Source organism: Triticum dicoccoides, chromosome 4B (genome assembly GCF_002162155.2).
Source record: "Triticum dicoccoides isolate Atlit2015 ecotype Zavitan chromosome 4B, WEW_v2.0, whole genome shotgun sequence".
In the NCBI taxonomy this organism is placed as follows: Eukaryota; Viridiplantae; Streptophyta; class Magnoliopsida; order Poales; family Poaceae; genus Triticum; species Triticum dicoccoides.
Window position 1 is genome coordinate 560,294,234 of NC_041387.1, and position 14,307 is coordinate 560,308,540.

The 14,307-nt window shown below is 47.3% G+C and overlaps 1 protein-coding gene across 1 annotated transcript; it reads right to left on the reverse strand.

Annotated features, from left to right (window-relative positions):
• LOC119291456 (ABC transporter G family member 22-like) lies at positions 1 to 5,673 on the reverse strand. The gene is made up of 9 exons (XM_037570209.1): positions 5,071 to 5,673; positions 4,744 to 4,961; positions 2,686 to 2,841; positions 2,414 to 2,597; positions 2,011 to 2,331; positions 1,636 to 1,923; positions 1,230 to 1,514; positions 713 to 820; positions 1 to 472 (listed from the first exon to the last, which is right to left on the reverse strand). The coding sequence occupies exons 1-9, from the start codon at positions 5,569 to 5,571 to the stop codon at positions 251 to 253; spliced, it is 2,283 nt and encodes a 760-aa protein (XP_037426106.1). The 5' UTR covers positions 5,572 to 5,673; the 3' UTR covers positions 1 to 250.
• Positions 5,674 to 14,307: the final 8,634 nt, after the last annotated feature.

Sequence of the window (14,307 nt, forward strand, 5' to 3'; positions counted from 1 at the left end):
TCAACATTCAGAAGACAGTTAACGGCTAGCACTTGCTAGCACTTTCTTGCTCACTGTTCACATTAATCTGTTCCACGAGTTAACTAGCAACAGGCAGTACATTGCTCGCGCTCTGGACGTAGCAGAAAGACAGAACAGTGGGAAAAAAAAGATCCATCTTCTCGTGGCGCAAATATAAATACAGACTTCCCTACATGCAATCAAAAACAGCCGGTAAGAACTAGGAGTGCCCTCCAGTTCACTTGCCCTGCTAGCCGTTCGAAGCCTTCACTCGCCTGAGGGACAGGTAGGCCAGCACCCGGTACCCGATGATCATCGCAACCAGGGCTCCGACTTCTGTCACGCCGTTATCCAGAGGTACGGAGGTCATCAGGATGTCTGGCACGGGGTCGTACTGCACCTTCAGCAGCAGCCTGTACGTGTGGTAGTTGAAGGACAGGTACCGGAGCCAGGATATGAATGGCGGAACCCTCTGCAGATCAGAGGGGAAAGGAGGGCAAATAGTCAGTAACCCAAGCCATATGCTAGTTATTACAAGATTGAAGACATATGTTTGTTCAAGAAGCAATATTCAGCCTTGCCCCTTCCATAGTACTCCCTACAAGTTTATACTAAAGTTGTACTGAATAAAAGACACTTATTTTGGTACGGAGGGAGTAGTAATAATTCAGCTTTGTATCGGTTGATAGGTGCGAATAGTACTCGCTCTCACCTTTACAAAGAACCCTCCTGCCAGCATGAATGTCATGACTGTGACTGAAGCTAGAGTAGTTGCCTTCTTGATATCCAAGAGGGTAGCTCCAATTGCCAGTCCTAGTCCCTGCATACAACTTCCTTCTTGAGTCATAGATTTCAAATCACTGTTAATGTTCTTTTGAGGTACCGTGCAATATTATAATATAGATTAGGAAACCTTTTCCCTTACTAATAAGCAACACATTGATGAAATGATAGACTAGATAACGGTGTGCTTCTTTCCGAGGGATTTTTTTTGCTTGCCATCTATTTATTTCGAGGCCTAGTATTTAACATGAATTTGATGTTCGTTCTGTTTTATTAATCCAAAATAAAGTCTTTTTTAACTAGAGCATGGATGGTGGCCACATGGTTAAATAGCAGAAAAAAACTTTCAGAATATAAAATATCTAGGTTTACTTAGTTCACAAACAGCAATATAAGAGATGTCATGGGCATTGATTGTATGACTGAACCAGTTTTGACTGCCATACCTGAGCAGCAATGATGCTGAGAAAGACGGTCAACATGCTAAGAAAGAAACGCATGGCACTTGCTTTGAGGCCTGCCATGAAGTAGACAATCACCATAAATATGACTGGGAGGAAAAGGTCTAGTGGCAGATCACTTGTCGTTCTGGCCAAGAAGTATGCACTGAGCTTGTACATGTCAGCTGCACGCTCCTTGTTCAACATTGCCCTCTCTTGAGGGAATGTGAAGATGGCAGTAAACACAGGAAAGAAACCCCAAAACACGGCTATGAAAAACAGTAAGCCTGCCTGCATAGACGAGAGGGCAGTGTCTTATGATGGTACATATCCTTAATTACTTGTAGAAGTATTAAATTGACCAATTTAATTATCCATTACATGTATCAAATAATTATTTGTGTGCATATACCTGATCTTGTAGACCTTTTGGTGTGGTGGGATCAGAGTGCCACCAGAGCAAACCTAAGATAATTGATGTAGCTATGACCTGGGTGATTCTCATCCAGCTCAAATAATCATGCCGTCTTTCCTTGAGACCTCTACAGAAGAGGATGGAATATTGTTGGCACCAGTTTGTGCCCCACTCTCGTTTCGAAGATGTTATTGTTGCCTTCATATCATCACTGATCGGAAGTGGTGCTAGAAGCTTCTTCTTCTCCTTATATGCCACTCGATGCTCATAAGCATCAACAAGGTACTGCATGAAATCACATACAAATTATTCGTACAGATCTAAAACGATTTGTCTACTCACAACACAAGCACATTGCTTTCATTTCTTCACCTCATGAACATCTTGTGCTGATGGCCTTAAGTTAATCTTGGAATTAGTATCCTGCAGATTCTGATTTTCCATGTGCACCTTGTCATCTAATTCGGAAGGAACAGAAACATCATTAGTGTTGCCATTAGCAAGATCCAGTAGAAATTCTGCTGGGTTCATTGCGATGAGCGGGTTGCATCCAATGGATGAAAAGTAGGGCATGGCTTCAGCTGTCTTCCCAAAGTAGAGCAAACTTCCTCTGCCCAGGAGGATAAGCTTGTCAAACTTATGAAACAGCCTGCTGGATGGTTGATGGATCGTGGTGATCACTGTCTTCCCAGTCTGCATCAAATAAACATAATTAAAGTTCAACTGAACTGTTGGGACAGGCGGACAGCTAATGCGTAATTTACTTTCATGTTACCTCAGCAATGTCATGTAGAAGTTGAACTATCCTAAGCGCTGTAGTTGAATCCAACCCAGATGTCGGCTCATCAAGGAAAAGCAAAGATGGATTGATTATAATCTCATTTCCGATGCAAACTCTTTTCCTTTCACCCCCTGAAACCCCACGCACAAAAGATCCTCCAATCATAGTGTCCTGGCACCTTCAAACACGCTCACACAATTAACTAAACTACCTTGCTATATATCAAAACAGATATGCTTATAAATCAAAGAAAATATATGATATACCTCTCGAGGCCCAGTTCATATATGATGTCCATTGCCCGTTCTTTCTTTTGCTCCCTGGTCATTGTTCTTGGGAGACGAAGTAATGCTGCGTATGTTAGTGTCTCCTTCACAGTAAGATGAGTAAAGAGAACATCATCTTGAGTCACAAATCCAATCCTGCAAACCAAGTAAAAATCCAATTAAATGTCAGAATAGCAATGGCATCATAACTAGAGGGACATCCAAGCCTACTTCTAGCTTCACAAATCCTAATATTCAAACAAACAGTGCATGCACTGACGACAAGCAAAAGATACATGTAGTTGGTTTCAGCCGGCAACCAGAAGCCATCAGGACTATGCAGAAGTGACCTGGGTTAGGAATTTTGCCGAACAGGTTACATACAGGCAGGTGGCTTCGCCACGCGCTGCTTTACCAAGAAGCAGGTACTAGTTCTAACTCACTTCTGTGATCCAATGAAGCGCAGGCCTTAGCCACTGGTTAAACCATGATGAGCGGACGCCCAAGAGATCGTCGTCGGTCGTCTTGACTCTTGACATTTGCGGTGATGGGTGGAGGAGAGAGAACCCGGCTAGGTGGTGGTCATGACTCATGACACAACGGTGAAGAGAACACGAGGAGACGAGGATCAGGACACTAGGGAAGGCGACGGCGAACGTCCTGATGCCGGAGAGATGCCTACAGGCTACACTACAGAGTCGCCGGAGTTTGAGAAGACTCGCCGGCTCGCCTAGCAGGCCAGAGGCGACAGCCTTTTTTTTTTTAGGTGAAGAAGGGGACCGCCGTTTGTGTTGCACTTCGCCTGGCCCAAACAAGGCCCAGCCACAGGCCCTAGACCCTTACTTGCCAAGTTACCATTTATTTCAGGAATGTCTCAAAAAAAACCATATTTTCGACGATCCGTGTTCAGTGGGAGGAGATATTTCCATCGACTACGAGACGCCTATGATAATTTCGTCAAATATACCAGCTCAATCTCTTGAAAGTGCTCATAGGGGTAAGGTCTATGTTTGTGTTCATAGAGATGAGTGTATGCACACTGACGGAGCCAGGAAATCTAAATGGACCGGGGCAAGAGCTGCTAAACTAGCTTGGAGAGGGCCAGACCAAAGGAATACAAAGCTAATACACTGTTTTAGCAGAAATACTCAGTGCCGTAGTGGAAATATTTGCATGTTCGCCTGGACCCAGGCCTGGTTGGCACCCCTTGTCTCCCCACTGTGTATGCATGTATATGCGAGAGTCCGCGTCTGTACCGTGTTCTAAAAAAGACCACTAAGTAGCCACTTCTCTTTTTTTTCGGGGTAAGTCGCCACTTCTTCTCAAAAAGTTCCCTAAAAAAACTTCTAAAAAATCACGATAGGTCGCCACTTATTATATAAAAAATAGCCCGCCACTCATTATTTACCATGCTCTCAAAAAAGAAATTCACTATTGACCCAAAAACAAGTGCACCAACAAGCTCACAAGGAAAAGACTCGTCATTCTTTTTCTAAGAAGAGGAGGAAGAAGAAAATTTTCACTGTAGTCACACGGACAGGAACAGACACAAGACAAAGACATCACGTAGTGAGTGACAACCTAACTACTTAGAAAAATAATGCAACGACAGACTGACAAGTCAAGCTACTTGCAGCCTCTATCTCAAGAGAAAAAGAAAAAGTCTTCACCTAATTAGACCAGGCAGCTGGAGGCCACCTTTTATCTTGCCGGCAAGCGAGGGAAGAACAAGAGCCACGAGATCGACCAGGACAGATTAGCAGGATAACCGTGAGTCGTGCCTAGCTAAGCCCTCCTTTATTAGCCGATCGACACTTCTGACAGGCAACGGCCATGCATGGGCTACACGTACGTGACGTACCTGTAGCATGGGCTACACGTACCTCATGCACCTCCCATGCATCCATCGTGTTAAGCCACGCGACACGATTTGATTTGATTAATGAGAAATTATTCGTCGCAGGGCCTAATTAATGGGAGGTAAACTAAGCATGCCCTACTCTAGCTATGGCTAGCTTTGCTAGGGTTAACTGGGTAGAACTAGGTATGTGAAGTTACCTGCGCTTGAGGGACTTGCCGAAGGGCTCGTCGTTGTAGGAGATGCAGCCGTCGGCGGCGGTGGCCCTGCCGCCGAGCATGCTGAGAAGCGTTGTCTTGCCGCTGCCGGAGGGGCCCATCATCGCCAGCACCTCGCCGGGGCTCGCCGACCCAGATATCCCGCTCAGTATCTCCCTCGGCGTCCCCTTCACCGCCACCCTGTACTTCACCTCCGAAAACTGCATGCACGCATGGCAATGGCCGCCCCGGCGCACTCAGTTTAGGAGTCAGTTGCATGTGTTTGTTTTTGCTCTGCTTTGGTACTAGCAAGTGGAGTACTGTACGTACCTTGAGGTATATGGGCAGGGTGGGCTCTGCCATGAGGCTCTTGCGGCGCGTGGTATCGGCGGCCTCGAGGTCGACGTCGTCGTCGCTGAAGGGCGCGAGCTCGGCGGAGGACATCATGTCCCGGGGCGGCGGAGTGAAGCCGGTGAAGGTGAAGGAGAAGCCGAGGCTGGCGCTGGACGCGCGGCTGAGCGCGGCGCCGCTGCTGACGAGGTCCTCCATGTCCAGCTTCAGCTGCGCGCTACGGGACTTGCGGATGTGGCTGCGCCCGTGGCTGTTCCCGCCGGCGCCGCTGCCGCCCGACGCGGAGCGCTTCCCGAAGCTGGACTTGCGCGACAGGCTGGTCACGTCGGCCGTGCTGAGCACCGTCTCCGCCGACGCCGTCCGGCTGAGCGACTGCGCCGTGGACGCCGACGCCGGCGCCGGCGGCAGCTGGTCCGACTTGCTCCGCCCGATCGTCCCGCCGTTGCCGTCCACCATCGGGCGCTCCATGATCGAGTCCATCGCCCGACCAACCTCGACCGCCAGCTCGTGCGTACCAACGTACAGGTAGAGTAGAGGACGCGTGTGTGTTGTAGACACTCGATAGACAGGTAGGTACAACTGTAGCTTTTACACGAGCCGTGAGAGGTGATATATACATACGGGCAGGGCCGGGCCGGGGAGCGCAAGCGATACACCAGCTGAGCTGAGCTGCATGCTCGGCGGGACGACGTGGACGGTGGCGGGGAGGGGGGAGGGCGACGTGCGGGAGCGGGCGGAGGCAACGGAGGGGCGGAGGCGCGCCAGCGCAGCGCCGCGCATTGATGGCGCTGGAAAGTGGGGGTGTGGCTGGGCGCGCCCGGGCTGCCACCCTCCGCACATGTCCCCCCTCACGACGCCGTATCTCCCAGGGCACCCATCGGCCCGGCTGGAGGCGCCGCGCGTACCACCGGCGCCGCGCGATGCGACAGGGTGGGCCGGGGGCCGTCCGTCGCCCGCCGGCCCGCCGTCGCCGTCGCCGCAAGCGCCGAAGCCAATCCGTCTGGCAGGCAGGTGGCTTCCTGGCTGGCATATCCTCGTGCGCGTGCCTGCTGCTTTTTCATGGATGGATCGGCTCGCTCGGAGTAGTAATTTGCTAACGTGGACGCACGCACGCACGCACGCATGACATGCCAGGTGACCTCACGTATGGATCCAACAGTTGCACAGCTGACCCCAGTTCAGTCGGAGTCCAAGTATACTTCACACTCACGTACAGTACGTAGAACGTACGAACCGCCCCTGGCTTTCTGCTTCCCGTAATCATCACACGTACAGCGCAATTAATCGGTCATCATGTGGTCTACTCGTACGTACAATGGTGGACGATATTGATCGATCGTGTTTCCGTCGATCGGCTCTGAGTTTTCTCATTCGCGTTCACTGTCTTGTTACGTGCCGACGAAACTGAATTACGAATGCACTGTCGCACCTAGCAGTGGCTAGGCTGAGGCCTTGGATTTCATCCTCACGATAAAGGTCTTGTCATGGGGAGGAGGACTACGCTAAGTTCTGTTGGATTAAATCGACGTACGTACGTGCGCGCCTTTGTGCTTTCCATAGTCACATACACAACTCAACTGTTAATGTGGATTTCAATTAGTAACAGTATATGTAGTGAACGGTCGAGAACGGCTTGGGCGCAACCCTAGCCGCCGCCACCCCCGTCCCATCTCCTCCTGCCTATCTTCTCGTCGCCGGAGAAGCCATCAAGCTAAGCCAGTCAGGCCGACGACAACGGTTGGCTCATCTCCTTGTTGCTGGGGAGCGGCTTAGTGGCGGCGGCCCATGTGCCTATTGGTGGTTGTCGTGTCGCCATGGCTATAGGGACAGGGTAGGGTGGTGGCGGCCGTGATGGTGGATCTTACCCTATTCCAGTCCGCAAAGTCTGGGGACGGGGGTTCTGGTTGCTGACGGCGTGATGCCTTTTCGCATCTTGATCGTCGGGAAGATTGTACGGGTAGGGAGCACTAGATCATGACCTGGTCCGGTGAGGGCCGACCTCTCCTACAACGTTCACATCTCATTCTTCATGACCCCTTCGGCATAGATACACACATTGATGCGGCCGATAGAGCCAGCGACTGTGGAAATTTGGCAGTAGAGGCTATTGGAGGTGATACATGCTGTGGCCATGTGTCCTCGCGGGGTAGTCTATCCCCTGCTTCTCGCCCATACGACGGTGAAGTCTAATGGATACCCGTCGTATTTTTGGTACAGTTGGGGTGTGCTACCTATCACCGCAAGTAGATCTGACATCTCAACACGAAATTCTTTACACACGACACTGCCCGCACGATCAGCAAACGATACGTCTTTCCCTACGGCGCTTCCTGCATGCAAGCGAGCTGTTGACACTGCCAAGTAGGATCGTGCATGCATTGTCGGTTTCATCCTATTCCGCGACTCTTGTGCTAATCGGGACTTTTTTTTAACATCAGTACAGACACAAACGATCACATACACGCGCATACACTCATCCTTATGAACGCACACACGCACACCCTATCCCTATGAGCATCTCCGAAAGACTGAACCGGCATATCATCTTGAGATTTACGAAGTCACCGTAGGTGCCTCGTCGTTGACGGAAACGTCTCCTTTCACTAAATGCGTATCGCCGGAAATCTTGAAATAAATTTAGGAATAAATGCAAGCACCAGGATTTGAACCCTGATGGACACAGTCCCTCTAACCATCCAACCACATGTTGGTTCGCTAATCGAAACATTTTAGAAAGATTATTTTGTCGCAAGATGTTGGTGGCAACTCTTTGAACTTCGTGTTTTGTGACACTCTTTTGAGTACCAGAAACTCGCTGGAGTATGCAAGTGTAGGGCCACGGCCCTTATTTTGGATTGAAATGACTAATAGTATCAACTTGATATTAATATATCACCCGCAAAAAAAACTTGATATTAATATATTATCTTTTATCGGAATAATATGGACTGAATGGTCGATTTGACACTGAATTTTCGTAATCACATTCACACTGCTCACAACTTGTCTCCTCACGTAAGAACTGACGTGACTGAAAGAACGAGGGAGGCACTGCCACTGCCACTGTCGCAGTGGCAAGTTGTTTCGACAAGAGCGGTCCCTTCCACGATTTAATGTGTTGTCTTAATAGGAAAAAAATGGTCTCTCATTAGTCAAGACTTACTTGGAGCTCCATTGAAAGAAAAAGACTAGCTTGGAGCAAGCACGCACCAATTGGAAAATGCAGTTGGCATGCCCACGAGGGTACACAAAAATTGCTATGGTCAATGGCGGCTGCGTCGTAATTTAGTTGTTGGAACGACTTGGAAGAATATTTTTATACTGAAGACTTCAGAGTACATGGAGGATGTAGATGCAAAATAACTAAACTTTTGCATCTACGAGGTCAAAAACCCATCTCCAACCGATGATGTAGATGAAAAAAAAAATCATCTGCGCCTTCCGAAGATGTAAAATATAACACCTCGCCGTATAAATATACATCTTCACATGCAAGAGATGTAAATTTGCCAGCCGCGTGCCAACTGCCCTACCGCCTTCCGCCCGTTTCCGCGCGACCACGGCCGATTTGGCCCAAAATCGAAGCCGCTCGACCGTCGCCACACCGCCCGCCTCTCCGTACTAGCATCGACTGCCCCCCGCAGCCGCCGATTCGATTTTGGCCTCTGCTTCAAATTGAAAGTTCGCCGGAGGTCCAGCTGTCGTAATGGCTTCCACGACGCGGTCGTGGACGAGCTGAGCTTGTTCTATCCTTGACCCACCACCGGGGGTAGGGGAGGCGCGCCCTGCATGCCCGACGGCCGCCCGCCTCCGCCGTTCTTCCCGCCACACGAAGCCGGCCGGCCGCAGCGTCGAGCTCCTACCGCCCCTCCGCCGCTCCTCCGCCGCCTCTACGCCACTCATCCTCCTCTCTTCGCCTCGAATCATCGCTGCTCTGCCGCCCCACGCACAGTCACCGCCTCCCCGCCGTCCCCACTGAACTCGCTACGGCGACAACGATGGGGTTGAATTCCGTTGACGGCGGCGGAGACCAGCGACAGGAGGCGGCTGGCGACGAGGAAACGACCCGGAGACTTTCGATGGCAGAGCGAGCTATTGCGCGGGCGAAGGGATTCGGAGAAATTTCCAAAATTTTGCCCGTGTCTATATATAGCCCGACCCTGTCGGTGTGACCGAGTGGAACAACTCGGTGGCACCGAGATGCATAACTGTGTTCAGTTACAGCAACTCGTGTGACCGAAAAGTTCAAATCGGTTTCACCGAGATTGAAAACTCTGATCAACTTAATGATCTCGGTAGGACCGAAATGGAGGAATCGGTCAGACCGAGAATCACAAAGAGGTTTTGGAAGTTTAAGTCTATGACGAATCGGGGACTCCGAGTGCTCCTCACACAGAGTGGTTCGAATCTGACTTGATCAAATTTTGTGATGTAGCATGAATAGAGTTTGAGACGAGAAAAACATAGATAGCTAGAGAGGGTTCTTAGGCATTCTTGTCCATCCACTTGGCCAAATGAAGAATGAACCAAACAATCAAAACAACAAGTGGATGTCGTTGAATGAGTAAAATATGCACCAACATGCTCACACAATAAAATGGCAAATGAAATATGTGGCAAAGCATGCACAACCAATTTTAGCATCTATCAAACAATTGGCGATGACTAGGTCATCTATATATGAGTATATTGACTTAGGAGTCAAATGAGAACATTTGATCATAGGTCATACTCATCATTTAATCTCAAGTGGGGTTACCATTTTTAGATAATGCATTTATGTGTTCACACCATTAGAGTTGCTTTGACTCAATTTTTTGAGTTAAGCTCCCCCTAGATGTGAGATCCCCCCTTTAGAGGGATGAACTAACCTTGGGTTTTTTCGATGATGACTTCATGTAGGTGTTGAAGATGTGGATGCTCAATGTTGAAGTAGATCATTTGGAGCAATCCTTTGGAGTGAGTTGCACTTTCAACTTGCCTACATGGGTTAGTCCCACAAGGAACAAACAAGAATATCCATAAACATAGAGTGATGCACACACAAGATGATATCCATGAAATCATTAGGTTACCTTGTCCCTTGCCTTACCAACATGAGGGTTTGTGACTCCTTGAACTAGTGCAAGATGTGGAAGTTGATTGCACTTGTCCTTGCCATAAAGATATGAGTGAAAGAATGTTGGCGGAGTCACCCTCAAGAACTCTCTAGTTCTTCTTCTTCGGAATCCACATCATCTTGATGGGAATCCTTGGAGTTGTAATTGTACTTGATGAAGGAGAACTTGACGTAGTCTTGGGAATCCACTTGACAAAGACCTTAGGTGCTTCTTCAAATGCATCAATCTCTTCTTGAAGCTTATCCTTGCCTTTGTTCTTATGGTCTTGTGGAGGAAGATCATCTTGAGCTTGTGTTCCCTTGAAGGAAGTAGGATCATACTTCTCTTGTTGAGGAACAAACTTCGTCTTGGGGTATTGATCTTCTTCCCACTCAACACCATTGGCATTGAACTTTCGTTCAAAACCAACACCTTGATTCTTCCGGTGTCTTCCTTGCTTGCGTACAATTTCCTCGAATTGCTTACCCCCGGCAAGGCTCTTGTAAACACCTTTCTTTATAATTCCCTTCAATAAGTTATTTTCTTGCTCAAGTGTAACTTGGCTAAGAGAATCATTAGTGGAATCAAGAGAACTACTAGAAGCAACAATATTGGATTTAACATTATTATTGTTACTACTAGAGGAAGTATCTTTCTTGTACTTGTTACCAGACTTGACTTGAGGCATGTAAGTAGATAAGAGTAAACGCTTGGCAATGTAAGAAGAACTTTTCTTACGGAGATCATCATTGATTGCCTTCAAGAACTCATGCTCTTGCTCAAGATTGAGCTTTTCAAAGCGTAACTTCTCATGAGCCCTTAAAAGTTCTCGATGATCTTCGAAGATAGTTTCATGAGCCAACTTTAGAGTGTTTAGTTCTTTAGTTAGAAGCTCAATTTTCTCCTTATCATTGTCATTCGTTTGATTAGCATGATTAATTGACGTTTCATCATAGTATTCATCACTAGAGTTGTCAACAAGTAAATCATCATCCACAAGCAAGTCATCTTCATCACTATTGAAATCAACATACTCAGGATGTGTTACCTTTGGACCTTTGGCCATGAAGCATCTTCCAATTCCTTCATTTGGTGAATCAAATATGTCATAGGAGTTGGTTGACACAAGTGCTAGACCGGCAACACCTTCATCTTGAGTATGTTCGGAGTCGGAGTGATAGCTTCTGTCGGAGTGATTGTCGGAGTCGGAGCCGGATACCCATTCACCAACATGAGCTTGATGTCCTTGTTTTGTGTAGCTCCTTGATGACTTGTCCTTCCTTTCAGAATCCTTGCTTCTCCGTGAGGGTCTTCGTTCATAACAATCATCTCTAGTCCTCCTCTCTCTTGGTGGTGATTCTTCTCTTTTGCTTCTTCTTTTTGGAGAATCTTCTCTTCTTTTGTAGGGTGCCGTACACTCATTGGAGTAGTGTCCAGGCCTCCCACAATTGTAGCAATTGCGCTCTCGACTAGAAGATCTTTTGTCATGATAAGACCTTGACTTGGAGCTTCTTTCTTTGCTTCTACTCTTGTAGAATTTGTTGAAATTCTTCACCATTAAGCTCAATTCTTCATTGAAGGTTTGTTTCTCACTTGATGATGTGGGGGCTTCACTTGAGGCTTTGTAAGCACCACTTGACTTGTTGTGAAGTTCCTCCTTATCCTTGAGTGACATCTCATGAGCAATAATTCTTCCAATGACTTTCGTTGGCTTGAGATCTTTGTAGTTTGGCATCATTTGGATCAATGTGCACACGGTATCATACTTTCCATCCAATGCTCTTAGGATATTCTTGATGATGAATCTGTCGGTCATCTCTTCACTCCCTAAGCCGGCAATCTCATTTGTGATAAGTGCAAGCCTAGAGTACATTTCAGCGACACCTTCACCATCCTTCATTTTGAACTTGTCAAGCTGAGTTTGGAGCACATCCAACTTGGATTCCTTGACGGATTCGGTACCTTCGTGCATATCAATCAAAGTATCCCAAATTTCCTTTGCATTCTCAAGACGGCTGATTTTATTGAATTCTTCGGGGCACAATCCGTTGAAGATGATATCACAAGCTTGAGCGTTGTATTGCAGTGTCTTCAATTCTTCCGCATTCGCTTCACGGTTCGGTTCTCTCCCATCAAAGAATTCACCTTGCAAGCCAATACAAATAATTGCCCAAACGACAAGGTTATGTCCGAGAATATGCATTTTCATCTTATGCTTCCAACTAGCAAAATCAGTACCATCAAAGTAAGGACCTCTACGGTGATAATGTCCCTCGCTAGACGCCATACTCTCCTAGGTTGTGAAACCAAGGCTATGACCACCAAAAGCTATGGAAATCAAAGCAAATGGAGACCAAAGCTCTGAAACCACTTGTAGGACCTTGAAGTAAGTCTAGAGGGGGGTGATTAGACTACTTGACCAATTAAAAACTTAACCTTTTCCCAATTTTAGAGTTTGGCAGATTTTAGCTATCTTAGGACAAGTCAAGCAATCATCACACAATTCAAGGAAGCATGCAAAGAGTATATAGGCAGCGGAAACTAAAGCATGCAACTTGCAAGAAAGTAAAGGGAAGGGTTTGGAGGATTCAAACGCAATTGGAGACACAGATATTTTTGGCATGGTTCAGATAGGTGGTGCTATCATACATCCACGTTGATGGAGACTTCAACCCATGAAGGGCAACGGCCGCACGAGTCCACGGAGGGCTCCACCCACGAAGGGTCCACGAAGAAGCAACCTTGTCTATCCCACCATGGCCGTTGCCCACGAAGGACTTGCCTCACTAGCAGTAGATCTTCATGAAGTAGGCGATCTCCTTGCCCTTACAAACTCCTTGGTTCAACTCCACAATCTTGTCGGAGGCTCCCAAGTGACACCTAGCCAATCTAGGAGACACCACTCTCCAAGAAGTAACAAATGGTGCATTGATGATGAACTCCTTGCTCTTGTGCTTCAAATGATAGTCTCCCCAACACTCAACTCTCTCTCATATGATTTGGATCTGGTGGAAAGAGGATTTGAGTGAAAAGCAACTTGGGAAGGCTAGAGATCAAGATTCATATGGTAGGAATGGAATATCTTGGCCTCAACACATGAGTAGGTGGTTCTCTCTCAGAAATGGTAAGTTGGAAGTGTAGGTTTAGTCTGATGGCTCTCTCCACGAATGAAGAGGAGGTGGAGGGGTATATATAGCCTCCACACAAAATCTAACCATTACACACAATTTACCAAACTCGGTGGGACCGATTCAACAGACTCGGTCGGACCGATTTAGTAAACCTAGTGACCGTTAGTGATTTTCGGTGGGACTGACATGCAACTCGGTGAGACCGATTCGGTTAGGGTTAGGGCATAACGTAATCTCGGTAAGACCGATTACACAAACTCGGTAAGACCGATTTTGGTAATAAGCTTTCCAGAGAGTTGGTCAGGTAAACTCGGTGGGACCGATTTGCTCTTTTCGGTGAGACCGAAATGCTACAAAAGGGAAACAGAGAGTTTACATTGCAATCTCGGTGGGATCAATCGCTCACTTCGGTTAGACCGAAACCTTACGAAGGGAAACAGAGAGATTACAATCCCATCTCGGTGAGACCGAGATCCCTGTCGGTAGGACCGATTTGCTTAGGGCTTGTGGCAGTGGCTATGACTTTTGGAATCAGTGGCGCCGGATTGGAAGAATAGGTGTGACCGATTTTGGCTTTGGGTTTAGGTCATTTGTGGATGTGGGAAAGTAGCTGAGGGTTTTGGAGCATATCACAAAGCACATGAAGCAAGAGGCTCATTAAGCAACACCTCATCCCTCCTTGGTAGTATTGGCTTTTCCTATAGACTCAATGTGATATTGGATCACTAAAATATAAAATGAAGAGTCTTGAGCCTTTGAGCTTGAGCCAATCCTTTGTCCTTAGTATTTTGAGGGATCCACTTTCATCATCCATGCCATGCCATTCATTGAGCTTTCCTGAAATAATAGTCTTGGAATAGCATTAGCTTAATGAGCTATATGTTGTTATGAATTACCAAAACCACCTAGGTATAGTTGCACTTTCAATGTCACAATTAAACTCGCCAATAGAGATACTATTTCACCAGTGGGAATTGTTAGAGATG